At 42.4% G+C, this 27,473-nt stretch overlaps 4 protein-coding genes across 6 annotated transcripts; 1 reads left to right on the top strand and 3 right to left on the bottom strand.

Moving 5' to 3' along the window:
* Positions 1-557: 557 nt before the first annotated feature.
* Positions 558-4,401, bottom strand: polr2c (RNA polymerase II subunit C). Its single transcript, XM_003439411.5, has 9 exons — positions 4,203-4,401; positions 3,298-3,347; positions 2,913-2,981; positions 2,771-2,823; positions 1,892-2,020; positions 1,757-1,808; positions 1,468-1,636; positions 1,300-1,374; positions 558-816 (listed from the first exon to the last, which is right to left on the bottom strand). Exons 1-9 carry the CDS (start codon positions 4,286-4,288, stop codon positions 672-674), a joined length of 828 nt encoding a protein of 275 aa, XP_003439459.1. The 5' UTR covers positions 4,289-4,401; the 3' UTR covers positions 558-671.
* Positions 4,402-4,555: 154 nt separating this feature from the next.
* On the bottom strand, positions 4,556-10,741 carry coq9 (coenzyme Q9 homolog (S. cerevisiae)). Its single transcript, XM_003439409.5, has 9 exons — positions 10,590-10,741; positions 8,440-8,665; positions 8,193-8,328; positions 7,960-8,102; positions 6,886-6,970; positions 6,701-6,805; positions 5,786-5,941; positions 5,507-5,560; positions 4,556-5,202 (listed from the first exon to the last, which is right to left on the bottom strand). Exons 1-9 carry the CDS (start codon positions 10,645-10,647, stop codon positions 5,167-5,169), a joined length of 999 nt encoding a protein of 332 aa, XP_003439457.1. The 5' UTR covers positions 10,648-10,741; the 3' UTR covers positions 4,556-5,166.
* A 322-nt stretch (positions 10,742-11,063) lies between these two features.
* ciapin1 (cytokine induced apoptosis inhibitor 1) lies at positions 11,064-18,784 on the top strand. Of its 3 annotated transcripts, XM_005449299.2 has the most exons (10): positions 11,195-11,442; positions 12,008-12,143; positions 13,566-13,728; positions 14,275-14,418; positions 15,500-15,579; positions 16,399-16,567; positions 17,286-17,362; positions 17,666-17,787; positions 18,076-18,157; positions 18,252-18,784. In XM_005449299.2, exons 3-10 carry the CDS (start codon positions 13,572-13,574, stop codon positions 18,360-18,362), a joined length of 942 nt encoding a protein of 313 aa, XP_005449356.1. In that variant the 5' UTR covers positions 11,195-11,442; positions 12,008-12,143; positions 13,566-13,571; the 3' UTR covers positions 18,363-18,784. The 3 variants fall into 3 exon arrangements, with proteins under 3 accessions (XP_003439458.1, XP_005449356.1, XP_005449355.1); XM_003439410.4 differs by lacking the exons at positions 11,195-11,442; positions 12,008-12,143 and adding an exon at positions 11,064-11,188; XM_005449298.2 differs by lacking the exon at positions 12,008-12,143.
* Positions 18,785-18,978: 194 nt separating this feature from the next.
* prmt7 (protein arginine methyltransferase 7) lies at positions 18,979-26,715 on the bottom strand. Its single transcript, XM_019360828.2, has 17 exons — positions 26,458-26,715; positions 25,796-25,832; positions 25,461-25,610; positions 25,274-25,382; positions 24,924-25,036; positions 24,593-24,822; positions 24,336-24,516; positions 23,762-23,889; positions 23,356-23,494; positions 23,189-23,272; positions 23,049-23,096; positions 22,783-22,872; positions 22,394-22,555; positions 21,767-21,841; positions 21,178-21,338; positions 20,661-20,757; positions 18,979-19,980 (listed from the first exon to the last, which is right to left on the bottom strand). Exons 1-17 carry the CDS (start codon positions 26,550-26,552, stop codon positions 19,822-19,824), a joined length of 2,058 nt encoding a protein of 685 aa, XP_019216373.1. The 5' UTR covers positions 26,553-26,715; the 3' UTR covers positions 18,979-19,821.
* Positions 26,716-27,473: the final 758 nt, after the last annotated feature.

Here is a 27,473-nt window from a genome sequence, read left to right as displayed (position 1 = left end):
AAGAAAACTCCTGCCAATCAAACATTACTATATGTTTTAAGACAGATAACTGAATGTATCAAATGTTTGACTGTTAACATTGAAACTGCTGATTTTGATCATTATTGATGAGGAAATAAACGAATGCAATTTATGTGAAAAAAAGTTGTACGTTTTTCCCCTCATCCCCTCAGCACCCAAAGAACTGTACGCCTTCACTTATATATATTCGAACTCTTTAGACCTAATTAATTACATTTAACCTTGATTAAATACATTTAGTTTTAAAACTTCTAAATATGGTAGTAAAATCACATATTTATTCACAGGCTGCAGATGCAGGTTAGTTATCACGAACACTGAAATAAGGACACTTCATGAAAAAACACAATTTCCTTTAGAAAATATTTATTTAAAAAAGGAACATTTAAGGAAAAATAACAGTTTAAAGTGTTACACTGACAGCAAAAAAGATCAATACGCATTTGGCTCAAACTCAAATTAAACAATGATCTCGCAAACTCATTGAATTTTACATTTCTAGTGACTGAGACTCAATTTATTATAACCAGAAAAAGTTGCGCAACCCACATTTTAATGGGTCAGACATCAGTGATCCTGCCAGCCTGCAGGGAGGACACAGCAAAGCCATTTCTGGATGTGAAGATCAAGCTGGTGCGGAGGAAGGTCGTTCAGTTGATGATCAGTACGTCGTTCTGGATCTCGTGGCTCAGCTGGGTTTGGAGGTCACTCAGCTTCTTCTTCAGGACAGCCAGCGCTGACATGACAATGGTCTCCGGCCGCAGGGAGCCGCATGACTCCACGTTGTAATAGAACCTGTGCAGGGACAAATGTGAGCAGAGCTGCGTGCAAAGTTTCCTTATAAAAGTCAAAGTCATTCAACTTCAGAATTTGAGTCTAAAACTTCCTGGATTGCATTCAGAGCCTAAATCACATGCACAGTACTGAACATGCTAATCTTTGCTTGCATCTGGAGTTCATTTCTCCAAGGAATGAGTGCAGATGATCTGTGTTTTGATTGCATCAGCCAAGCTGGGTTTGGTAGACCAAGCAAAACCACCCAAGCAAAAATAAGCGAAGGTAAGGGATCACATCCATCTCGTGCTTCTTTCTTGACAGTATCTGAAAGGACTGTAAGTTCTGGCCATCTCTAAAAGCCTGTACAATGATATCTTTGTGAAGGTTTAGGGTGGAATTTGCTATGAACAGACCTAGATCCTTCTGGCTAACGTTAGCTAATGCAATTCCCAGTGGGCAGAGTAATAAAGATGAGAAAACATCATGAAGCTCTTTGCTAACCGTTCTGGTTTCCCGTTGGGGTCGTAAGGGGCCTGAAACTCGTCCTCTTCGATCTCTGAGTACTCGCTCTTCGGCCTGAGAATCAGTGCATTGGGTGTCAGTATTTTTATGATAATTATTCTTTAACAATGTAGTTTTTAAATGAGCCAAACTGGGAGGAAAACCTACCACTCCTCAGGTCGTGGATAAACTGTGTGCCTCAGTGCGTTGTCGGGGTCATACTCGAAGGAGACCCCCGCTGTTGGGTTCCACTTGGCGTGTTCCTTCCCAAAGCCTTTCTTAGCGTAAGCTCTGAGCCGAAGTTCCTGACCTTTACGGAGCTTCACCAGCAAAATGTCTGTGCGGTATCAGAGTCCAAGGAGGAGGAGGAGGATTTAAAACGTTTATTGAAGTGATGTGAAAACAGACACCAAACAGAGACCTCAGCAGTCGGTATGTACTCGTGAATACAGCTTACCATCTTGCTCGACGTAGTCGTTGGGATCGTTGTCTCGACTCCTGGAAGTCACCTAGAAAACCACAATGCACCACAGTCAACTTCACCTGTGCTTCCAGTCAACTAATGATCCTAGAAACAGGAGAAAATCCTCACCGGGATGACTCTGGGGTTGTTAGACAACAGGTCACGCGAGGTCACGTGACGCGTCTGATCCTCATTACATCGAACATCCAGGGTGAGCTCCACAGAGCACTCCTGACAGAAATCCTCACAGGTGCAGTCCTGCAGGAGAATTTGATGTTGTGGTGTTAAAGCTGGCCCCCGCATTCAAAAGTTAGGAAGTTCTTGGTTTTGTTCATCCAATGGAAAAGCGGCCCAAAAAACTCAAGTACAGTTCCTTCTGATTGGATTGGTGACCTGCAGCCCGCCTCCAACTTCTACTAGTCAGATTTCTAAACACTCTGGGATGGGGTCAGAAAAAGCAGACTGCCATGTCTCGTCGAGCGTGTGCAGCATTAAAGCTAACATGTTTCACATACCAATAGATCATCATCATTTTTACCCAGAACATGTCAGAAAAAAAGTTGGAGATTTTATCTCTTTTCTGCCTGTCTGAAAATACTCTGTGTGGTTTAGAGTAGGCAGGAGGCCGAACACGAGGCCCACAAACTAGCAGTAAAAGCACTGGGCTGTCCTACATTTTGTCACAATCAGATATCATGCAGAGTTCACACCAGGGAACTACCAGGTTAATGACAAATCTGAGTGTGTTGGGCATGTATGTTGTCACCGGCAGCTGATAAATCATGTGGAGAAACCTTAAATGTGTGAACGTTATGAACAGCATCTCTACAGCTCTGTCTCATGAGCAGGAATGGCACTCTAATCTGGCAGGAGGAGTTTTGCAGGAAACAAGAGAGAGGTGTCCACTGAACAAAAAAGGGTGGCAACACAGATAAGCTTTTATAAATAGCTTCAAGAAACAAGGATAAGATGAAACTGTGGCTGGTTGTGCTACAAATGTCTGCTTACCCTGGAATACTGCATTTTGTCCACGATGTCGTCGCTGGTGAGCGGTATGAGGCCTGAAGACACAGGAAACACTCAGGTTTTTACAGCAGACTTTTTTAAACTCTCACAACGCCACATGTATTACACATGCTCTCATACATACCCACTCTATGGGCGATAAACTCATCGTGCAGTACTGACGAATTGGCGTCGATCTGGATCCAGTCGATGGCTGGAAATGAAATAGTACAGTGTAAGTCAGTCATTTAAGCACGCTGAGGTGGGTTTGATACTGAGCGCTTTCTCCAGAGTTCTGGTGAAGCTACACAACTTTATCCAAAACAATATCCGTGTTATTTTGCTCTCCATGTCGTAACAGCGGCTGAGACTTGACTGCTTACTTATAGAACTTACTTATATAACTGTACAGAGACCTTTAAAAAAAAAAGAAAGAAAAAAGTTTACACTCAGATATGAGAAGAGTCTAAAGGACCCCACCAGAAGTTGGCGACATTAAGCAACCATACAAAAAAAAAAAGTTACTTTACCTATTGTGGGAACCTCCGACATGAAGACACGGCGGAGTGAGTTCGCGACCCTGAAAAGGAGAAAAAAGATGGTTTCGGTTGAAACAACAGTTGAAACTCAGAATGAATAACACACCCTTTAAATATCCCTTAAACTCCAGACTTTATTTAATACTGCAACAGGAATCTGCTAATAAATTAACTGGCAAAATACCAAACTATTACTGATGTTCAAACTTTTTCTTTTTTCTTTTTAAATTAAAGAGGCATTTCTTGGTCATAACATCAGCAAAATCTGTATTTTCAGATTTTGGACTGTTCAGACATATCAGGAAGTTGCACTCCACATTTTCATGTTGTGATGTCTGGTGCGGTCACAGAGCTGGAGGTGACAGAGCTGAAGATGTTAAGATTTTTATCTGGAATGACTATAATGGACAGCCTTAGAAATGATGGATAGCTGGATTTGAGTTATGAATCAGAGGGACATTGAAGACTGAGTAATATGGACACAAAGTTAGAGAGGGAAAGCTGATCTGCTGTGGCCACTCTAAAAAGAACAGACTAAACAGTCACTGAAGTAAAACTGTGAAGTAAAACAGCACATTTGACTTACCTACTTATATTTCTTTATTTTTATACCCCATGTATTTACTTATTGTTTATTTTTATATGAAATGTTGTCCTAAATGGTAATTCATACACAGCAGACTAAAGACCCATTTAAAAACATGACCTAACTAATGTGAAGCACCTGTGTTTACTTCCACTTTTAGCCAGCTTAGCATACACTTAACTAATAATTATACTGTACATGAAATATTAGTTACACGAGTTAAACGAAAGCAGTATGTTTTGGTGCTGAGGATAATGGCCGCCCTCGTCCTCCTCACACACTACACAAGGGAAAATAAACCCGTACTTACGCCAAATCCGTGTTTTCGATGACAAACTTGACATTTTCGTCTGTCAGCTCTGTGATCTTTACTGTTGGCTGGTTAGCATACGGCATTACTGAAGCTAAATGAAGGTAAACTAGACGTCTCACTATTAACACAGTTCGCCACTACCGCGGCTTCCTTCTGCTCGAAGACCTCCACGGAAATATTTACCAGGCGCTGATTGGCCTCGAGATGTAAACGCATACAGTGATTGGATCAAAAGAGGCTTGAAGGCGGGTCGTCTTTTAACATCCGGGTTACAGACGACGGTAGCTCCCTTTTCAAAATAAAAGCACAAATTGTCAAGTTTGACTTGCTAGCAAAGATTATCTGTATACTCCTTTTCAGGCAAGAACTTTATTGTCTCCCATTAACGTAAAACATGTTTCAAACGTTTAGATTGGTGGTCAAACCAAGACATTAACAGAAAATGTAATGACGTTTCAAAATTGCTTTTTCATTGTAAGACAGGTAGATCAATTACAATTAAACATCCCAAATCAGAAACTTTAAAGTCTCTATATACAAAACTTTAACTGCAGAACATTTCAAATCATTCTGGTGGCACAGGGTTTTTTGCTCTAGTAAAATATAGTGACTTTGACCTGGAGAAACAGAGTTCTTTAGTGGGAAACTGATTTCACAACTGACGACAAACCAAAAAAAGTTAAATATACAATTACTATTTTATTGAACTTTCACTTGATTCAACAGATAAATTATAGATCTGTGTCCTTCTGTACAAAGGAAAAAAAATGATCTGAGCAGGAGAGTGAAAGGATCAGCGGGTGAGAGTTTCTGCAGGTGATCAGAAACAAATTTGCTCCTTCTATTGTTTATTAACAGCCATAATCCAATATTTCAGAGTCACTGCACACGGTGAATCAGAAATGCGACCAGAATTAAAACTGATCTTCTGCTCATGATGTGGACAGTTGGGATCGGTGCTTCATCTTCTCTGGTTCAATCCTGTGAGGTTCTTCAGCTGTGAAAATGAGGCGTGCAGACATTAATGAACACAGGTTCCTTCAAAATGCAGGTTTCTGTCAAACCTCAGGATGTTAGTGAGATGGTACTTCAAATTTTTGACATTTATTCTGACTGAATGAATCTTTCTCAGTGCAAAATGAGTGCATTACACAGAGTGTGATGTGCTTCTGAGGTAAGAATGTGAGAGCTAAGAACACAGACCTAAGAAGGGCGTAAAGATTTAAGCATCTCTGCTAATCCTGTGACAGAAGTTATGAGAAGAGTGAATTTAAATGGTGAATATAAGACAAAAGACTCACTGTAACAGCAGCTCCCATGAGTCCCTGCACCACTGCTTCACCTGTTGACTGCACCTACACATCAAAGTGGAACACACAGCTTACGCATGGCTGAAAAAAAAGGTTCTGGTGTCATATAAAGACTCATTTTTACATGATTTCTCTTAAAATGCTAAATCTCAGGTCTTTTATTTGTTATTATCATTGCTGGGCAATGCTGCAAAGCGATTAAATATGTGCTTCTGCAAAAGCATTCAAAAGAAGTCAGGAGTGAGTCTTTAACAAAGTTTCACTCTCTACCTGTTTGGCTGTGGTCGCCATGTTGACTACATCCTGGATGCGGTTATCGAGGAAGGTCCAGGTGTCCTGGAAGTCTGGAGAGGAATCCTGAATCATCACCAGCTCTGTGGTGTTGTAGATGCCCGTCAGCGCCGCCCGCTTTGTGTACCAATTCATCTACAACAGAAAGGAGTCCTGCAGTTTTATTCCTAGTCCACATTTAGTTCAAGGTAAACTCAAAGTAAAACGGAAACAGTGGCACATAAAAGGTCAGCTTTAAAGAAGAGAACACAGAAAACTATACCAGAAAATAGTGCTGTGCAAAAGCCTTTAGATTCTTTAGATTTTGCCAGGAAAATGATTGCACTGATTTATCACAACATGCAAACTTAAATGTAAATACAGCAAGAGTCAACATGGGGCTGGTTAGTTAGCTGGAGCTTAGACAACATGTATGTGATATTGGTGATTTTGTCCTTGCACACAGTGTGAGAGCATGCGTTGCGTTCAAATGTAAGCACGACTGTAGTTTGTGTGACGGCTGCAGGTGTCAATAGTTTTCCGAGGTTACACCTTTACTGGAACAAACCAAATATTACCAATTACTACAAAACGTAAAACGATCACTCGTGAGAAGGCCGTTTAGCCTTCTTTTTCTCTTTGTTTTTATCTTGTTAGTTAAACAGTATCTGTGATATAACCTGCTGGCTGGAGAGATCATTCACCGTTTATATCCAAATGCTCAAGTGGCACCTGCCAGCCAATCAGAAACAAGTATTTTCACTGTACCAGCAAGGACAAAGTGAGGTGTTGATAGGGGCCAGTAACCTGGGAGGTGGCAGGTCGGACATTTTGAGGGTGGTGATGAAAGGGGGACAGGAAGCTATGAGGAGGAGGAGAAGAAGAAGAAGAAGAAGGATGACAGGATCCACTCACGTCTGTGGATCGGTCTCCAGCGTAGTACCAGATGTCGTCCATCAGTGTGGAAAGGTGCTTCAGGCTGTCGGGGATGTTGTGGGGAAGCAGCAGGAGGCTCATCGCCTGAGAAGACAAGATCAAGTAAAGCCTCCTGACCTGTGAACACACTCAGAAGCTCATATTCCCAGTGGTCCATACTGTACCTGTGGCCATGTTTCGATGTAGGGGATGTACATGCGCAGTCTGGTCTCTACAGCATCTCTTATAAAATCTGCAGTCTTCTTTGGTCTGCAAGAGAAATCTGTCATTTTACATCTTTCACATATTACCTGTCCCGTTGAGTGTTTTATTTTCCAGCCTAAAGCGTAGGTGAGTAATTGACCTGAATTAAACCTGAGCTCAAGCTGAACCTGCACAGTTTTCCCAAAAGTATTCACTCATCAATCCAAATCATTGAATTCAGGCGTTCCGGTCACCTCCATGGCCACAGGATTAAAAAAAAACCATTTCATTGATTGATAAATTCAAGCCCCCAGAGGTTTGTAGACTGCTTCTACAAACCTTTGTGAAAGAATGCGTCGCTCTCAGGAGCTCAGTGAATTCCAGCGTGGTACCGTGACGGAAGGTCACCTGTACAACACATCTAGTCATGAAATTTCCACACTAAATATTCCACAGGTAGGCTGTTAGTGGTATTATAACAAAGAGGAAGAGAATCACAACAACATAGCCACAAAATGGTAGACCACGTAAAAATCACAGAGTGGGGTCGGCCGATGCTGAGGCACATGTTGCACAAAGGTCACTAACTTTCTGCAGTCAGTCACTGCAAACCTCCAAACTTCATGTAGCCTTCAGATTAGCTCAAGAACATTGCACAGAGAACATTAACGATTAGGTTTCCATGGCCGAGCAGCTGCATCCAAGCCTTAGATCACCAAGCACAATGCAAAGCATCAGATGCACTGGTGTAAACTGGCACAGGACTCTGGAGCAGTGGAAACGTGTTCTCTGTACAGATGAATTCCATGTCTAGCAATCTGATGGATGAGTCTAGGTTAGCACAGTGCAGACTGACAAGTACCATTATTCTGGCAAGTTTACTGCAGGGAGGATTATGGTGTGGGGTTGTTTTCAAGAATTGGGCTCGGACCCTTAGTTCCAGTGAAAGGAACTCTTAATGCTTCAACACACCAAGATGTTTTAGTTCATATGTTTGTGAAGGCAGACGAGCGAATACTTGTAGCAATACAAAGTGAGCTGCTGTGTATACATACTCAGCCTGGCCCAGCTGGACCTGATTGTGTTGTTCAGCCAGGATCTCCGTCAGCTGCGCATTGCACTGAGCGATGAAATGTAGGACCAGGTCTCCAGATCCTTTCTCAAACATACCAGTGGAAGCAGAAGACAAACCCAGACTCTGGTACCAACACAACAACCACGGTGTTAACGGTGCAGCTTACATACGAACACAGGGCTACACGCTAAAGTCTTTGAACTACTCTCTCACCTCAGCGCCGGCTGCGATAGCTTCCATCGACCAGCCGTGCAGAGGGACAAACTCCAGAGCAGCAGTCAGGATTCGAGCCTGAAGCTGCTCCTCTGTTTCGTACTCCTCGTCTTGCTCCCCGCTCTGATCCTGGTAACTTCACAAAGACAAACAACAATGTGAGGCCAAGAGTAGCTCTACTACATCAGAAAGCATCTTGTAAAACTCTTGTTGAACGACAGGAGCGACTAATGTAATGATTACTGACCTGGCGTTTGGATCGGTAGACTGGTCGGCTGCTGGATCGGAAGCGGAAGCCGCCGCGTCCTGTTCAGCAGAGTGAGCCTGGTAGTGCTCATGGTAGGTGGTGGATGAGGAGGTTGAGGAGGGAGGCTTGTCAGATTTGGACTCATCCTGAAGCCTCAGCACTGCACAGTGGAAGCCTCGTCTTAGACTGCCACACTGAGGGTTTGTTGTTGTTGGTGCAGCCACCACTGGAGTACACGAATATATGGATTTACTTCCACAGATTCAGGCTCCCCTACATTTTTAATACGGTGTACTTGTTTTCTTGTTTATTTCTCGTAATATCATGCTGTATCGAATCTCTATCGCCCGTCACTTTCCTCCCAGTGTGTGCTGTTGTTGTTCACACTTTTACCAAACTTTTAGAAAAATGATTAAATGTGACAAACCACAGTACAAAGTCTCACATTTACATTAAACTCAAGCTCAGTGAAACCTGTACAGTTTATCAGATGCTATAAAGTACTTTATTTCACCATCTTTTACACTTAAGAGAAATATTGGTGAGAATGCTGCACTAAATACTTGTTATTACTACACTCATTGGTCACTACATCAGCTGCTTGTTAAGGCAAATATCTAATCAGCCAATCATGTGTCAGCTATTCAGTGCATACTGGCATATAGTCAAGATGACCTGCTGAAGTTTAAACTGAGCATCAGAACGGGAGGAAAAATTACTTTGAATATGCCATGGTTGTTGTGGGAGAGTATTTCAGAAACTGATGATCTGCTGGGAATTTCCCCAGACAACCACCTATAGTTTACAGAGAATGGTCTGAAAAAAGAAATTATCCAGTGAAAAGCAGTTCTCAGCAGAGAAAATTATCTGTTGATACCAGAGGTTGGAAGAGAGTAGCCAGACTGCATCGAGCTGATAAGACAGCAGTAACTGAAATAACCACTTGCTACACGCAGAAGAACATCTCTGAATGGACAACACTGGAAAAATGTTGCCTGTTTTAATGAGTGTCGATCCTCGTCTCAACAGTTCAGGCTGGTGGTGGTTTAATAAGGTGGGGGAATTTTCCTGGCACGCTTCTTGAAACCAGCTGAACACCATTCAAACACCAGCCTATCTGAGTATTGTTGTTGTGGCTGCTTCCAACAGGATAACACGTCAAATCATCTCAAACTGGTTTCTTGAACGTAAAAAGAGTTCACTGTACTCAAATGGCCTCCAGTCACCAGTCCTTTGGGACGTTGTAGAACACATTCATAGTTGTGCAGCAGATAAAGCTATAGTCTCTGTGTGATGCATTCATGTCACAACATGGACCAAAATCTCAGAGGCAAGTTTCCAGCACCTTGCTGAATCTGAACCATGAAGAATTAAAGCAGCTCTGAAGGAGAAATGGGGTCTAGCACAATGCTAGCACCTAATAAAGTGACCTGTCAGTATAGATTAACAAGCCCAAACTTAAAGGCAATCACTTACAGGAAAATAGAACTATGGACTTTATTTGTTTAATCATTAACTATTATATATATATTTTATATCAAATTATTCCAATAAAATGCGGGCAAATTATAAAAAATACCCCAAAGTATTCCAACAGGAGCATTTTAAAAAAGGTTTGTTATACTAACTCAGTATAAATTAGGCTGTTTAGGTATCAAACGATTGATAGCTTTCATAGTTTAAGTATGTATTTCAGTGGAAAAATGTGCGGTTTGATACATTTTTGCAAACTTTAATCAACAAATACTGAAGCTTTACCGTAAATACACTCCGATAGGAGACTGCACCTGTGTTTCACAGAACTTTCAATGATAGAGGAAAAGGGAGCTATAATTAGAAGCTTCATTAGAAACGCTCAGACAGCTTGTACAACTGCAGACAGCACGCCCCCTTCCGGTGTAGGAACCTGTTTACCCTGCAGTCACCTGTGAGGTCTGCCCGGCAAACCTCCTAATAGCCCCGTTTCTGGAGCTACGCTCAGTTCCCTGTTGCTGATACCGTCCTTCATGGTCACCTTTGGCGCGAACAGCTAACGCTAATAAAACGCTCGTTCTAAAGGCGCTGATGACGCAGGCACATACAAGCGCTCTGGAAAACGTGTCCCCCGGCTTTCCGGTATAGTCACAAAACCAGCGGTGACCCCTTCTTACCGCTGCTAAGGCCCCGGAGTGCCCTTCCAGCCCGCAGACCTCTTAGCAGCGCCGCCATATCAGCTGCTCACAGCGGCGTCACCACCGCGCGACTTGCTCCCACAGCGGAAATCAGTTAGAGCATTATCCAGTTAGAGCATTTCAAAATAAAACGCCTGAATTAGTTGTGTATGTTTGTGTGTTTCTCATGTCTATGTCCCAGTAATCATAAACTTGGTCATTATTTTAGCTAAAATTTACATACAGAGCATTTAATTTCCCAAACGAGAACACTCTTTTTCAGTGTTTATACTTTTAACTCAGTCACGCCTGTAAATTACACTAAAACTAAGACCACTGAATTATGCAAAAAAAATTTAATTTTAATAAATTTAATAGTTAAAAACTGTTCCATGAAAAGGTTTGAAAAATATATTTTGGATTATCAAACCTACTGTGCCTAAATTAATTTATAATATAAAGTTCAGAAAGTATATAGTATGTATGAAGAACCTTTACATAGCCTGTGGGCCAGTCTCAAACACTTTACTTTGAAAATTGAAACCGGAAACACACTTTGACGTAATTGTAGATGAGTTTAACTGCCATCAGGACAGCAGGTAAGTCATCGTGTAGGCTCGGTTTATGTTTTGTTTCTTTAGTTAATTCTGCCACCAGAGGCCTTTTAGGAGAGCAGTAGACAGACGTTAAGCCTTTGATACAGCGGGTATCGGTGTACCGGTGGCTGCTTGGTGTTCACGCCGTCGTTAGGAGCTGATTACGGGCCTTTGCCGGTGCTGCGTCGCGCTGTTTGCTTCTCGGAGCTCCTCAAACACCGGAGTCAAGAACAAACTTCTAATTATTAGTATATCAAGTAAGCGGTTTTCTGTTTTGGAGACTTTAGACCAGGGGTGGGCAATCTCAGTCCACGAGGGCCGGTGTCCCTGCAGGTTTTAGATGTGTCCTCGAACCAACACAGCTGATTTAAATGGCTAAATTAGCTCCTCAACATGTCCTGAAGTTCTCCAGAGGCCTGGTAACGAACTAATCATGTGACTCAGGTGTGTTGACCCAAGGTGAGATCTAAAACCTGCAGGGACACCGGCCCTCGTGGACTGAGATTGCCCACCCCTGCTTTAGACACATCATCACTCATCAAACACATCTCTTCACTGTCACTTACTGAGCAACAGGGAACCTTCTAGACCTTTGTACGATAACATTAGAATAACATTTTGTAATTTGGCTCTGATTGGATCTGAAGGGCTTTTATTACACTCATTTCCACTTCACTTCCACGTTTATATTAGAATAGCTTAACATTAAGATTCAGACTTATATAAATACCTCTTATCTATCGTATTCTGGAGCAGTCACGTGGTGTATCTTCTTTAAGATTTCCTTAAACTTTCTCCTGATTGGTTCCCTTTCGCAAACAGAAGGTTTAGCATGTAGGTGGGTGGGGCTTCGGTGCTGACTTTAGGAGCTGTGTGCCTGGGATTAGAGAGAAGTGACATCAGAGAGAAGTTGTGCTGTGCAGTACTGCAAATTTTGACATTGATCAAGTAAATACAGGTAATCACTGCCAATACCAATATCGATACAGATATGTTTAACCTATAAATGCAGCTTATGTAGGGGAGAGAAGTGTGTCATAATATATGAGATGATTCAAATCAATTTACAACTTCTGAACACATTTTAATGACCACTAAATTGCTGTGATTTTTACTTTACCCAATAATTAGTTAATGTAAGAAAACATGCCTTTCATGTATATTGATACTGTGTTTTTAGGAAAATGTAAAATTATATCGTGCCCCTCTTTGAAGCACTTTGGGTCAGCTTCTGTTGTTCAAATGTTCTATAGGGTATGAATAAAATAACCGTTTCAGTCAATACAAAAAATTTCAGACATGTTTCACAGTGCACGTTTGAGGTATGCTTTTACCTCAAACCCCCAAGTAAGAGACAGGCCAGAGTAGAAGGTCTGCAGCCTTGCACATATGCTGACCTCGTTATTTGAAACTTTGGCAGGCTTTACATGTTGAGTCTTAGCTTACCTATCAGAAGACTTTGCATTTTTCTGTTATTTGACATGCAATAAACAAAACATCCTACTGACACGATAGCCCAGACTTAGACTGTACTCACACTGGGTTATTGTGTTCTGTTTTGTTTTTTTAACCAGTTAGATCTCTGCTTGCAGGCCTGGGCCTTGCTGTGCTTTAGTTGTAGTGTGATTGCTGTGTGTGGCCCAGGACAGCTCCCCCAAAGCTTCAACATCATCTACCACTGCAGAAATTCCTTTGTTGAGTAATTACATGTCTGAGAGGATGATGTGTCATGTAGGAGTGCTTGAACACAGTATGAGGTACCTGTGCTTTTGGTGAACACACCTTTAAAACTCATAGAACAGAGATGGCAGTTTAAAACAATTCCCACATAATTCAGTGGAACAAAGTTCAAAAAGACTTGAAGCTTTAACCGCTGCCAAAGAGGCTCCTGCAGAATACTGAATCAAGACTCTGAGAGTTGAGTTCAGCACTGGATGAATCTGTTGTGTCTTAATGTTACAGACATGCCAGTTTGGCCTTTCTTGCAGCCTGGCTGGTTCATCAAGTTACAAACCTTGGGTTGAAATTTTACAACCTCCGCAGACGCCAAAACTGCAGTTTGAGGATTTCTTTTCATTATTTTTCCACTGCTGCTTGTTTCTAATGAACAACTTAGCTTCGACCCGGCTGCTGTTTACAGAGTCAGAGAGTCTAAACAACAGCAGGAAGAAAGAGTTCACTTGCTGTTGATTTTCCCAGAACTAGAATCACAAGATTTACTTTTTTGTTTTTGTACAAATACATGTGGGATTTATGTTGTCATGGTGGAAGCCACAGCGGCATAAGGATGGAACGCTGCAGTAGTCATTACCTACACCTCCAACACACAAACTGTGATGCTGCACTTTCAGGTATAAAAACTTGAGTTCATTTCCTCCAGGAAATCATGGCAGACCTTGGCATCAGAGCAGGAGACAAAGTACTGCTGGTGTGGGCTCAGCCTTCAACACCTACAGCCCTGAAGCAGTACGCAGAGGAGCTGGGAGCGGTCGTCGGTGCGGACGGCAGAGTGGCGGTGGAGAACATGGAGAGGCTGCTGCTGTGTGAGTTCACCTGATCATTTCTTTTTAACGCATGCTCTGACTTAACCTCTTAAGGAAAACTGCTGAAACAGCAGCTGTAGACTGTCATCATCACCACAATCAACACGCATTAAATTCCCCTTCATCTCTGTCATGAGTTCATGTGTGCAAATGTCTAAAAATAGTCACAATTACAGTACTTATCTTAACTACTACTTAACTACTCGGGAGAACAGCTGTTAAAGAGAGGTGCTTTCTGAGGTGGCGGGAATTTAAAATGCACTTCATGTACCTGGTGCACACAGACCTGCCTGTAAGAGGTTATTAATGAGACTTGCAGATGAATAAGATCTATTTCTGAGTCGACAGAACTTTAAGACAAAGGAAACTTGAATCCACAAAGAATTGCCATTTTCTTCCAGTGCACCTTCACACTGGGTCTTACTGTTAACCCACTTCCTACGTCACACTTTGAACTCCTGATGAGCTCCATTGTGAAATACTTTAGTTTGCAGCTGTGAACAGAGCGTAGATCACATTAAATGTCTCCTCCTGTCCTCTCCTCAGCCTCTCATGCGGCCTCCACTTTCGACTGGGTGCTCTCTTGCCTTTTGGCTGACAGCTCCTCCATCCACACTTCAGAGACTCTAGCAGAGATAGCCAGAGTGCTCAAACCTGGAGGGCGGCTGGTCCTCGATGAACCAGTTACAGGTAAGAGACTGTAGTCCATTCATCCATTTTGTCACGGCTGGGGCGGCAGTCGTGTGGAGGTGAGAAAGGAGGATCCAAAAGCAGACAGCGGCGGAGGTGCAAGTGGGTTTTATTTAAGTGCACAATAACCAAGGTGTGTGCAGAACTGAACATAAACCTAAACTGTGAAAACTAATACAAAAGGAGGACATGGAGCGAGGAGCAGAGAAACACGGAATAACATTAAATACACGGAAGATTTACAGGGAAACACAGACGACGCGACGAGGAGCACAGGCAGACACACAGTATAAATACACACATCAGGTAATCAGGAAATGGCACACAGTTCCAGCTGTGTCCCCTCCTAATGGACATAATGAGACACAGACCTACAAAGTAAAGCAGGAAACACATGGACTATTTTACAACACAAACACGGGGACCCGAACGGAGCACAGAGGGAAGACACAGGTAGGGATAATAAACATGACGACCAAACCCAAAGAACTAATACAAAATCAGAATAAACTAGAAAATGATAATAATAAACTTAAAGCGCTGGGTCACCGATCCAGGACCACAACACATTTGCTGCTGGAAGATAAAAAAAGATACTCCAGATGTGCCGCTCAGCAGCTCCTCCTGAGGGATCCTGAAATGTTACCGAGTCTCTTGAGAGTCTGGATCAGACCCTGTGATCTAGTGTGTAAACCTCTTTCAGCTTCTAGATTTTCGCTCTGCATTGCTTTGCTCCACTTTGTTGAGCCAACATGGAATCCTTTTTTTCATTTATTAAAAGGTTCCCCCTGTTAAACACCTCCTGAAGTAGGAGCTAAGAGACCCCGAAAAAACAGGGTTCCAAGAACTTGAAGTGGTAACCACTGGCAATGCGAAGTGTTCAAGTGTAAAGTTAAACTCACTTCAGCAGCATGACTGAGGTGACTTTGAGTGAGAGCGTAGGACACTGTGGTTTGACACGTGATACAAGAGTGGCTTAAGTGTGCACCGTTACAGTGGAAACGCATTAACGACAGCAGTTTAGGTGTATTTATCCTCGGTGTTGATGTGTTTTAATGTGCTGAGTTTATCTGTGTTACAGGATCAGAAGGACAAAGTGTGAAGACAGCTGAGAAGCTGGTGTCGGCTCTGAAGCTGTCCGGCTTTATGTCAGTAACAGAGGTGAGTAGTTCACACTGCGGAGTAGAGGGACGTGTTCCCCAACACCTTTAACTGTGTACTCCAGCAACATGCAACATTGTGAAGTTAGTTATGGGTTTAAACTCCTGGAAGCTTGTCTCTGTAAACAGATTTTGAGTCTCGAGCTGCTTGAACAGTGAAAAACATGATTGGAAGAAAGAAGTTGGTAGGAGTCTTTCACTTGCTGGCTTCTGAGAATCCCCTTACTGAGGAGGTCTAATAATTGTTAATGGTTTGATCTGATGGTTATTTTTGTTTCCTCATTCACACGGAGCATCATCATCCTCCTCCATCACATCCTATCCCTGCCATCCTCCTCTGTCATGTCCATATTCAACATCCTTTGTCCTGTATATCCACCATCCCTCCTCTGGATGTGTCACAAGGGTTTTCCCAAAACCTGCATGCCTTTTTTTCTTTTTAAATTTGCTGAGATTAAACAAACCGTAAACTTTGGGCAATATGGTACACTGCCACTTTCTTTCAGTGAAAGAGGGACAGGGAAAGCGCTACACTGACATGAAGCAACATCCTACCTTAACAAGTGCTGATTAATAAGGGAGGGCACGGTATAACTGCTTCTCTGAGTGTGCCTGCACATCCCACAGTGTCAGTATGAACATGGAGGAATCCTCAGTTCACTGTGGGTCCACCAGTTAAGCAGTGAATTTAACACGTTATTTCTGTGGGTCTTCACGTCACGGGTGAAAAAAAACGCTCCCAGCCGGTCGTATTCACAAGGCTGGATCCAGTCCCTGATGTTGTGCCATGCTTATATCAGTTTGCTTCCTCGTCATTCAGGTCAGCAAAGCAGAGCTCAGTCCTGAAGCGCTGAGCTCCCTCAGGACAGCCTCTGGTTACCAAGGAGACACCCTGTCTCGAGTCCGCGTATCTGCCTCCAAACCTGACTTTGAGGTGGGGTCATCGAGCCAGATCAAACTGTCGTTCGGGAAAAAGACAGCCAAGCCAGGTAGGCTTTGTTCTTTCTCCTGTTGTCTCTGAATCCACAGCTCACCGTCTCTGTCAACTATGATTTAATATAATTGGCTACAGATGCCAGTTTCCCTTTAGTCTGTAGAGAGTTGATGATGATAGGGATGATCCCTGTGGTGGAGGATATGACAGATTTATGACTCTAACAAAGGAGAAGTTACTGTCTGGGCATTAGGAATACTTTGTCTAATCCATTAAACGTCACAGGCGAGTGAAGTGCAAACAAGCAGGTGGTTCGTCACAAAGTAACCTCAGTATGTAGTTTTTTTTTGTTTTGTTTTGGTTTTCTTAATGTGCTTTAAGAGTGTTAAGCTCTATGATTATGGCACTGAGTTGTGCTCAGTTTAAAATCAAAGAAAATCCAACTGAAGAAACATGAAGTACCACTATGAAGTCAAGAACACGTTAGGAATCTGCTGACCAATTTGAAAAAAACTTTAAAGACTATCAACAGAAGACGAGTGACTTTCTCCACTCTCTATACAGACACAATAATCCAGTTTGTCTGCGATCGCTTCTTTTTTTATGAATAGAGTAATTTTCATTTGCAGGAGGAAACTTTTTTTTTTTTTAAATTGTTTTTAAACAATGCTGCGTTTGCATCATTATAAGTGACAAGTGAGCTCTGTGAGTCTGTGAGCTCCTCAGACTGTCTGTGCTGTGAAGCTAATGTTGGTTAAAATGTGTGATTTCAGCAGAGAAACCTGCTCTGGATCCCAACACGGTGAAAATGTGGACGCTGTCAGCCAACGACATGAACGATGATGATGTGGTGAGTTTATACACCGACTGAAGCGCTGAGCCACGCAGACGTGACAGTTTATTAGGCAGGCTGAAATCATCTTTTAAAGAACAAAAATATATATTTCAGCAGGATGTAGTTTGTGGTGAATTACAGATTTTTCTGCAGTTTGCTCAAACCTGGTCTAATGCAACACATAAATGATTGTTATAGGTCTGTATTAAATCCTGGGCCGTTGAGTGGAAATGCCATGACAGGAGCTTTACAGGCACATTTCCTCACGCAGATGTTTCCTGATGTTTTTCTTGTCCCTCATGTATATGTTCTGTGTAGGATCTGATGGACTCGGATGCTCTGCTGGATGAAGATGATTTGAAAAAACCAGATCCAGCTTCTCTTAAAGCTCCCGGCTGTGGAGAAGGAGCCGGCAAGAAGAAGAAAGCCTGCAAGAACTGGTGAGGTCTTCTTTAAATCTCACATATTTAGAGCGATTTAAGACGAAGATCTGAGCTTTCAGAAATGTCATGCACAACTTTTTGGGCTCATGCTCATTTTCAGCTCCATGATTTTTAAATTTTATGTTTGAGATGTCTGCATTAAGGATGTCTGCTCACACTGACAACATGCAGATCCAGTGTTAAGAGCAGTCTGAAGCCTGAAAGTTTGACTCACAGCGATCTGAAACTTTTGCATGAGCATGAGGGACATCATGTGATGCGGTGCTGTACTGTATGTTTGTGTAGCACGTGTGGGCTAGCTGAAGAGCTGGAGCAGGAGAGTAAAGGAAAACAGAAGACTGATCTGCCAAAATCAGCCTGTGGAAGTGTGAGTGTACACTGTCAAAAGCCTGCATTGGTTCCTCATCCCTCCTCTGGTTCTAATAAAGAAATAATAATTATCTTTGTTCTGTTTGTGGCAGTGTTACCTTGGCGATGCTTTCCGATGTGCCAGCTGCCCGTACTTGGGGATGCCGGCGTTCAAGCCGGGAGAGAAAATCGTTCTGGACAACACCACACTGACAGACGCTTGAAACACGATTTCAGCGACCTGCACTGCTCAAACTTCAAGACATGACATTCCTCTTTTCCGACCCTGCAGACACGATTCCCTCCGGTTACACCCTGAGGAGCAGCGAGGTGCCTCACTGAGCCTTATTTTGTTTATTAGTCACACTGGAGTGACACAGGGGTAAAAATGCACTGAGAGTTTGAGTCCTGCTGTGATGAGATTTAAAATATAAACTCTCAAAATGATCAGTGCAATTACACCATACAGAAGTTTTTATTTTTTCCAGCTCTCATCTGTCAGCTGGATTGCAGTTGTCCATCATTGAAACTTCAATAGAAATGATTTATTGTTGACTACAAAGTCTGTAGTGAGAGCACCTTCACCTGAAGGGTTTCTAGGTCATCCTGAAAAGCTGACACGCTTTCTTTATTCCTTGTATTTAAACTTCCATTTACACCTGATCGCTAACAGCTAAAGAACCGAGTGGAAACAAATTGCTGTTTAAGATTTACGGACGCTGACATCGAAACCAAACGCCATTTAAACCGTTCAAATGAAGGGTCTGTATGTATGTAGAAGGCAAAGAAGTGTTGTTGTCTCTCTTTGTTTCATTGCAATAAACTAAAACCAGCCTTACAATGTTTAAACATATCATTTATTTCACTGCATGTGACTTAATACTTAACAGTTATTGGTAATGTGACTGTAGGTGGCCCAGGATCTAAATGTAATCCTTTGTTCTGAAAGAAAATAATTTGGCCGACTCTCAAACTTTTAAAAACATTTAAAGTCATTCCTGGGTGCTTTAGGAAATTAAGAAACTTTTTTTTTTTCTAGAGAAAACTATCAAATATTGTATCCCTACAGAGGACAACAGTTCTGAACAATAACAGATATTTGGTGTTTGGGTCATGCCAGTGTTACATTGTCTGCTTTTTAGAGATTTAGGAAAAATATGAAGTCACATAAAACTTATTTGGGCAAATTTGACACCTCGTTAGCAAAACATTCATGTCAAACAGAAGCTTTAAACACAACTCGTTTTAGAACATTATTTGACTTCTTTCACAAAAACTCTGACACCAATTTAAAAAAAACAAAAACTTCTTTATAAAACAACAATTTCCTGAATATCGAATAAATATGTTTTGAGTCTTTCTCAAAATAACATTTGGCTTTACTAGACTGTAACCTGTTGTTCGACAGCTGCTACATCTCTTGTACACAAAAACATCTTACAAGCCTTTGTTGTAGTGAGAATTAAAAAAAACTACTTCAAACACACTTTTAATGTCCAGCTCATACAAAATATCCCACAGCGGCATCTCAGAAAATAAACATTAGAATTAGTGACATCCTCGCTAAGCTTCTCATGTTCCACACTCTGAATTATGGTTAGTCGTGGAGATTCAGTCAGAACAGAACATGTTAAATGTAAGGTTCGGTAAAAAGCGAGCTGTTCAGTCCGTGATTGCTGGACGTCACTGAGACGTGACGGTGAAGTCCATCCTAATGTCTCCTAAACTGGGTTCAAAGGTGAAGCTGTAAGACACCGCGGCCCTGCCGTCACCTGAGATCTCCCACGGCGACCCGAAGAAGTACACTCCCTGCTTCCTGTGTCGACTCCACTCGCAGTCGCCCTGCAGGAGAAACATCCGCTGTAAAACCCAACAAGTCCACTGTGTGCCTGAACTTCACACTCCCAGTGAAACGCTCCACTGAGGACCACTTTTTGTAGTATTTAAACGGTGTGATTCTTTAAACTTATTCTGGTTTAATGTTTTTAATTTACAGTATTGTATATGCACTCATAATCACTGTTTTTCTTATGGAAACAAAACAACTCTACCAAATAATAGCAGGTTAAATCAGTTGAAATAATCAGCAGTACTGACAATCGAATAAATAGTCTTGAGGGTTAAGAGGGTACATGTGCGGCTTTGTGCAGACACCCAGCTTCCTTCTAAATTGCTGCAACTACAAAAGAAGACTAAAATTGTATAACAACTACACATCTGTTGGTGGTGCTGGTGAATGCCCTGGGTAAGAGGTTCTCCCTGTGGTTCCTCCCACAGTCCAAAGACAGTAGTTAGTGGTGATTCTAAATTACCCATAAGTATGAATGTGAGTGTAAATGGTTGTCTGTCTCTCTGTGTTAGTCCTGCAGCCTGTCCAGGGTGTACGGCTCCTCTCACCCTATGGGAGGCTGGATAGGCTCCAGACTTCATGCTGCTGAGCTGTGGCTCTTTGAGCACCGTGTCAACAATTAAGTTAAAGAGTCATTTAGTAAGGAAATTAAGCTCTAAACAGAGGCAGATACCTGCTCATTGATTGGTCCGGTGAGACCTGCACTGACAGTGATGTCATCTGTCAGGTGGTACTCCATCCATAAAGCAACACCGTGGCAACGACCTTCCCTGAAAAGCACGTTTAAAATAGAAAACACATTACTGACTCGATTCTGTGAAGCAGAAGATGAACTTCAAACCTCACAGTAGTATTCTCACAGCATCAAAACACAACAATCCAAGGGGTAGGAGAGAAAACCCTGACTATAGATGTCCCCCGTAAGCAAGCATTAGGAGATGGTGGGAAGGAAACTCCCTTTTGACAGGAAGAACCAGTACCAGGCTCAGGGAGTAGCTGCTTCAGCGGGACTTGGGAGAAAGAGAAGAGGAGAACATACAGAGACAAAACAAACTACAGAAAAGAAAAGACAAATAACAACAGCCACAAGGATGGAAAAGCCGACATATTACACTGACACATGTCAGTGTAATATGTCGGCTTTTCCATGTGTCTCAAATGAGTTCTGGCACTGATTAAAGTAACTGTACCTAATGAAAGACAGCGAGCCCTGGGTGCTGATTGGCTGCTGAGGGAGGCACTGTGTGAAGTCAAAGGTCATGGCGGCGGTGGACTGGGTGAGAGCACGACAAGGATACTCCCACAGGGGGTGTGGCTCCGCCTCACGGGACTCATGGAAATCCAGAGAGCGCTGAGGGGACATAAGGACTGGTTTATTTGGATACAGATAGTTATAGTTGTGCTTTACTTTCATTATGTTTTCTAATTGTTCTGTTCAGTTTTTGAAGGCTGAAGTTCAGCAGTTTGAAATGATTCAGCAAGCTTGTGCACATGAAAGTCCTCTCTCAGGGTCAAACTAGTATTTAGAGGTGCCTCTGTTTGAGTATTTGTCTTATTCCTGACACCTTCAATCCCAAAAGCTGATAGAACTCACAAAATAGAACTAGCACAGAGCACCCTCACGCTAAAGTTCAATAAAAACGACTACAGATGACCACATCTCTAATGAGTTTTTAAGATCATGCTTTTTACTGATCCAAATGTTACAGTAGTACCATGAAAATAGACATAACTCATTCAAAACCTAATTTAACATCCAGTGAAATAATCTCATATTACCTGGACCATTTCATCCATGGGTGTGACATCGAAGCCCTCGCACGTTCCACACGGCGCTCTTATCCTCCACAAATCCTACCAGGCGGGCAACGACAGAAACAACGCGTTCATTTTTCTTGTTAAATAATTGGTGATATGTCTCAAATACATGAATCATAGAAACACAGTAATTCCCCTCCACATGAGAGAAATTTCACCACATGTAGACTAAAAGAGGGAGATGCAGAAATGCAATAAAGAAAATGAACAGAGAACGCAGGGTTTAGTATTTAACACCTTCACTCACTGGTATGAACAAAACAAAAACAAACAAAACAAAAAACAGCGAATTGTTTGTTGCCATTTCTGTGAAACATTTAACAGCAACTTCATCTGTGAACAGCCTTCATACTCAGGAATATTAAGTATTAACCACTGAATATGACCTTAATTCACATAAGCAGCCGACATCTGATAGATTAACCAATTAAACAAACGTTTAATCAAAGTGTAAAGTCTCATGCAGAAGCAAGTGTGAGCTGTTTTCCATGAAGAGAAAATTTTTTGGTTTTAATATTTATGGGCCCCATTCTGGGAACGTTTGATCGCCCTGTATACAGATGATAACAACAATCCTAACAGCCTCACCTGGAACTCCACGGCCACCATGTGAAGGGAGGCGGCGCGGGGCAGGATGCTGGCGTTGGGTCGCAGAAGACCTGCCAGGGCGGTGCGACAGTACCAGAAGAACAGGGAGTGCCACGGCAGGAGGCTGGTGCTGAAGTACGGTTCACCCATCAGGACGGAGATCTGCACAGGAGAGGCCAACATCACCCGACACATTTCAGCTTCCTTAGCATTCATGTGGGCGTAAAATGCTCTTTGTGATAACAGATTAATAGATGCTCCCAGTTTGACTGGACTGGACCAGGTTATGTGTTACCATGGTGATTTAGCCAGGTCAAAAGAGAGTCACTTTTGTGACACAGAAAACTCAAGACTTTAAACTTGTTAACCCTTTAATCATGCTTTGGTACCTGTTCTCCTCCTACATCATTACTGGTCAGCTGCTCCAGCCTGATCTCCAGCAGCTCAACACGTCCTTTCATGGAGTTGGCTTCCAAAACCTGCAGAGAAACATGCTTTCATGTTGATATACAGGATGTAACAAGTAGGATAAGACACAGTTCCAGTTATATGAAACCATTTTATCATCATTCTATCAAAATGAAACAAGAATAAAAATCATACAGTGGCTGAAACATTTCAAAGCATCACCGCTGAGAATGATCTGAATGCTTACCTCATCAATAACCTGCTTAGACATTTGGGAGTTTTCCAAACCGAACACCTGAATAAAAAAGGAAACATGAGGAAGTGAAAACAGGTGTGACGCTGATGATGTCACGGAGCAACAGTATCTGTGAGGTGAAAGCGGCGTACCTTCTTGGCTCCGAGCATGTGAGCGAACACAGGAAGCAGACTCCCGTCACTGACGCTGAGACACACGCTGTCCTCTCTCAGCACCTGAAGTTCACACAGCTCGTTAAACCGCAGTCGTATTCGTGAATATACGAATTTACACAGGCAGTCACGATGCCTCCACTTACGCTGCGCAGAGCGCTGATGTAGCTCTCTGTACGCCGTCTGTCGTTAAGTTCGCCGAAACGCGGCCGAGTCCAAACCAGGTGAGCCTGGCAGGTGCAACATGGCCGAGAGGGAGGAGCCTCAGTCTGTGAGCCCCGCTGGCTGAAATGATCGACATTCAGACCAGTTGGTGACGACTCCAAACCAGGAGGACGTTTGTGAGTAATGTCTGATAATTCAAGTTATTGCTGTTAAATGTGGTTCTACAAGCCACTGAATAATAGGATGCAGTTTTTCACATGAAGTTCTTCTCACTCGTATTCAATGAGAACAAACGCACATATGTCTTCTTGGTGAGCTGCAGGCAGAATCAAGAAGTCTCTTAAATAAATTGTTCAAAGCGTACACACGCGTCTGAGCAAACTGTACCTGCGAGGCTGCAGGCTGTACCACAGACTGTAGTCATCGTGGCAGACCATCAGGCTGAGCTCCTCTCCTTCTGTCACCTGGCTCTCCACAGGCAGGAAGTACACACTCTGCATCCAGTGGTCGCGCCACTGAAAGACACGATAGTGACCAGTGATTTATCGATGCCTGTTATATACTAAATGCAGTGAATCAAACCTCAGCTGTTTATGCAAAACTAAGAAAATACCTTCATATATTTTAGCTTTAAAAAACATCAGTTCTGGCTTCTTTATCCTGTCAGTTGTGGATTTTACTGCAGTTTCATTATTATGTACAAAATCCATGCAAAGACGAAGACTGCCAGGCATATTTTTTTACTGTTTCTCCATGCTGCACACACCACAAAGAATCATATCACAGATTTTTGCTGGCATACAGATGGAGACATGTTCACTGTATATAAAGTGAGTGTACTGAAGTGTTGATCCCTCTGATATTTAAGAATATTTGTGGCACTGATGCCTGAGCTGTTAAAGAGCTCGCTCTAGTCTGATGCTACTGGCTGCTTAAACACAAGCAGGGGTCAGCAACTCACCGGGGCCATCTTTGGCTCTTGGTAAGTCCAGCTGGGTGCCATGGTACACACTATGGACCCACTGGGGTCCATGTCCAGGTCCCACCAGGACAAAACCACCTGAGCCCGGCCGCTCGACTGAGCCACAAACTGGGAGGAATGGGCCTGGAAGGCGCTGCTTACAGGTTTGCTAAAATCCACACTGAAAGGGGAGGATGATGGTCAGAGAGGGATGTGAACAGCTGCAGATGCATACGAGCAAGTGTCTCCTTTCTTACGTAAACATGGTGCAGACAGGACCCAGCGGGGTGAAGCTGGCAGGAGACACCTGGCTCAGCTGGATGTCGCACACCGCGTGAGCTCCGGCACACCGGCCCACTGCGGGCGGAGGGACCAGCCTGGCCCCCTCCACCTCCACTGGCTGCAGCTGAGCCCAGCTCCACAGAAGCTCCGACTCTACCAGCTGGGCGTAGACGGTGGCCCGGTGAGGGACAGCCTCGCAACGGTCCTGCAGGGCAGCAAAAGGAAAGTAAAACTACTGGAAACAGCCCAAACCTTCAGCTGTGAGGAAGCTGCTGGCGGATGCAGGAAAAGTGTGACAGCACACACCTGCATCAGGTTTTGGTGGGCATGCTCGTAGCTGGGCAGAGCTCCTTCACCGATCAGCTCAGTATCGAACAGCTCTGTGATCAGGACGTTGGCCTTCACCTGCATGTCTCCATCTGGAAAACAGAGTTCTGGTTATGAAAACAGATGCACTGCTGTGTAAGTAATGAATGTTGTTTTTAAAAAGAATGTCCTCTGCTTGTTTGGCTTTTTGCTTGAAGTGAATTGTTACAGTTTGGGAGAAATGAGCGGAGTTAGTAAGTTTATATATGGACAGAGGATTTTAATTGATTTAGGGTGAGCTGTGAAGTTGAGATTCATCAACACACTGATGCAGTACTGCCATGTCTGACCTGGTCCCACAGTGACGTCTGTGGAGTGCTTGTTAATAATCTTGATTTTGTCGGAGAAGCCGTTCTTCTCCACGATGCACTGCGCCGCCTCGGCCATCGGCTTAAAAACCTGCAGGAAAGCATCACAAAGTTATTAACTAATAGTAAAATGAATCCATGCTGAAAGACAGCGATCAGTGATGTTCACCTCCACGGCATAACAGAAGTCAGCCCCGGCCGTGACGGCCATCATCGACAGGAGGCCGGTTCCAGTGCCGATGTCCAGCACGATGACCTTCTCGCCGCGAGCCTTCACTCTGGTTACAGCGGCCCGGATGCCCTCATAGTATTTCTTATTCTACAGTGGAAGACACGTCAGCGATGTTGTTAAAGACTTTAGCAAAGAGATTTCAGTTGTTTATTCCTGCTGTCAAACTCGACACTTGTTATGTGTGTTATCCATCTATTTGGGTTTATTATTAGTAATAATAAAAGCACTTCTGAGAGTTCTGAGGGAAGAGGGACTTTTTCTCCAGGTCTTACCCTGTCGTGATCGTGCAGCATGTCTGCATAACAGGACCTGAAAGATAAACCAATGAAGGATCATTGTGAATTTAAAAAAACGGATTAAAGAAGGAAAAGATAAAAATTAGTCGCTAATGCGGTTTAAACGTATAAAATCAGCATTTTTGAAAACATAACCAACAAAGAACATGTGCCACAACAAAGTCAAAGGAGCTTAATTAAAACGGAGGTAAGTTAAGAAAAAGTTATTGTACAGTTTAAAAAATATATTCATGTTCTGTTTACATTTGGATTTAGAAAGACAAACATAATTTTTTGATTTTATTTTACAATTCTGACTTTTTAGGTCATTTTTTCCGTGATATTTTTCACTTCAGTTAATAACGTTGATTTTTCAAAACTTTTTATTGATCAGCAGCAGTGTAGCGTGAGACTGTATCTGTAGTTTGTTTCCATCTCATTCTTTGTGCTTTTATATCTCATATTCTTATCTTTATTGTGCATTTTTACACGTTTAAGTTGAGAATTTTCATGACAAACGTTACATTGTTTTGCTGGCATCACTGAACTTCCATACAGATCACAGAGTGAGTGTTTCTAAGGATCTTTGTATTCAGGGTACGCAAGAGATCTGTAAACACTTCATCTGTGGATGTGGTCACTGGACCCCCTCAGCATACCTTGCTATCTCCTGGTGGTAGTCGTACTCCTCGCTCTCCTCCACCCAGTCTAAAGCCCCGGTGGTCGGGTTGGCTCTCCCGTAGAATGTCTTCATCTCCGCCACAACACTCGGACCCCTCTGCGGTTGAATAAAGTCTGGTTTCAACTGAATAGTCTCTACAAGTAGGCAAGTAAACACGATCACAGCAGCAGCGTTGCTCCAAAGGAAGCCGCCATCTTGGCGCGTGACGTCACGTAGGCGGAGTCATGTGACGCTTTGCATCGCTGATATTTTCTTTTTTGGTATTTTTGTCGTTATTGAAGTTGTCATTTAGGTGTTGGTTAGTAAATACATTTATAAAAGATAATCGGCCTTGTGAAAAGCTTATTTACGAAAATAAAAACGACTAGAAAAATATTAGAAAAAATATGAGAAGATAAAACGGAATAGAAAAGAATAGCCCTTTACTGTCATTGTACATGTACAACGAAAGTGTGGGGGCTCCACACAGACTGTAAATAGTAGACAGCAGGAATTCAAACAGCTAAAAAAAATTATTAAGAAAAAAACTATAATAATTCATAAAATAAAAATGTAAATGATTTCAAACGTGACTATACTAATTACTAGAAACAGCCTTTTCAAATAAAAAAAGCTGAATGAATAAAATTAAAATTAAAATTCACTCCTAAATCTTGCTTTCATCATCAAAATAACACTTCATCATTCTAGCGAGATTCAAAATTTTTACTGTCATTTCGCTGCGTGTACAGGACATCCTGGAAAAATGAAATACTGTCTCTCTCACACTGTAAAGAAGAATTAAGAAGCAAGAAAGATAAACGACGCTCTAGCAAAATATCTAAAAGTCAAACATATTTACAGTGCATAATAAGTAATAAATAAATAATAAGTTAAGAACATAATTTACAGTGATTTTATGTTATTTTACATTTGACATGTAAAATCACAGTCTATGTAAATTTAATGATATTCTAAAAAAGAAGAAAAAAAACTGTAAAATACTTTTATATT

Source organism: Oreochromis niloticus, linkage group LG7 (assembly GCF_001858045.2).
Source record: "Oreochromis niloticus isolate F11D_XX linkage group LG7, O_niloticus_UMD_NMBU, whole genome shotgun sequence".
Lineage (NCBI taxonomy): Eukaryota > Metazoa > Chordata > Actinopteri > Cichliformes > Cichlidae > Oreochromis > Oreochromis niloticus.
This window is presented reverse-complemented; position numbering and strand designations above follow the sequence as displayed.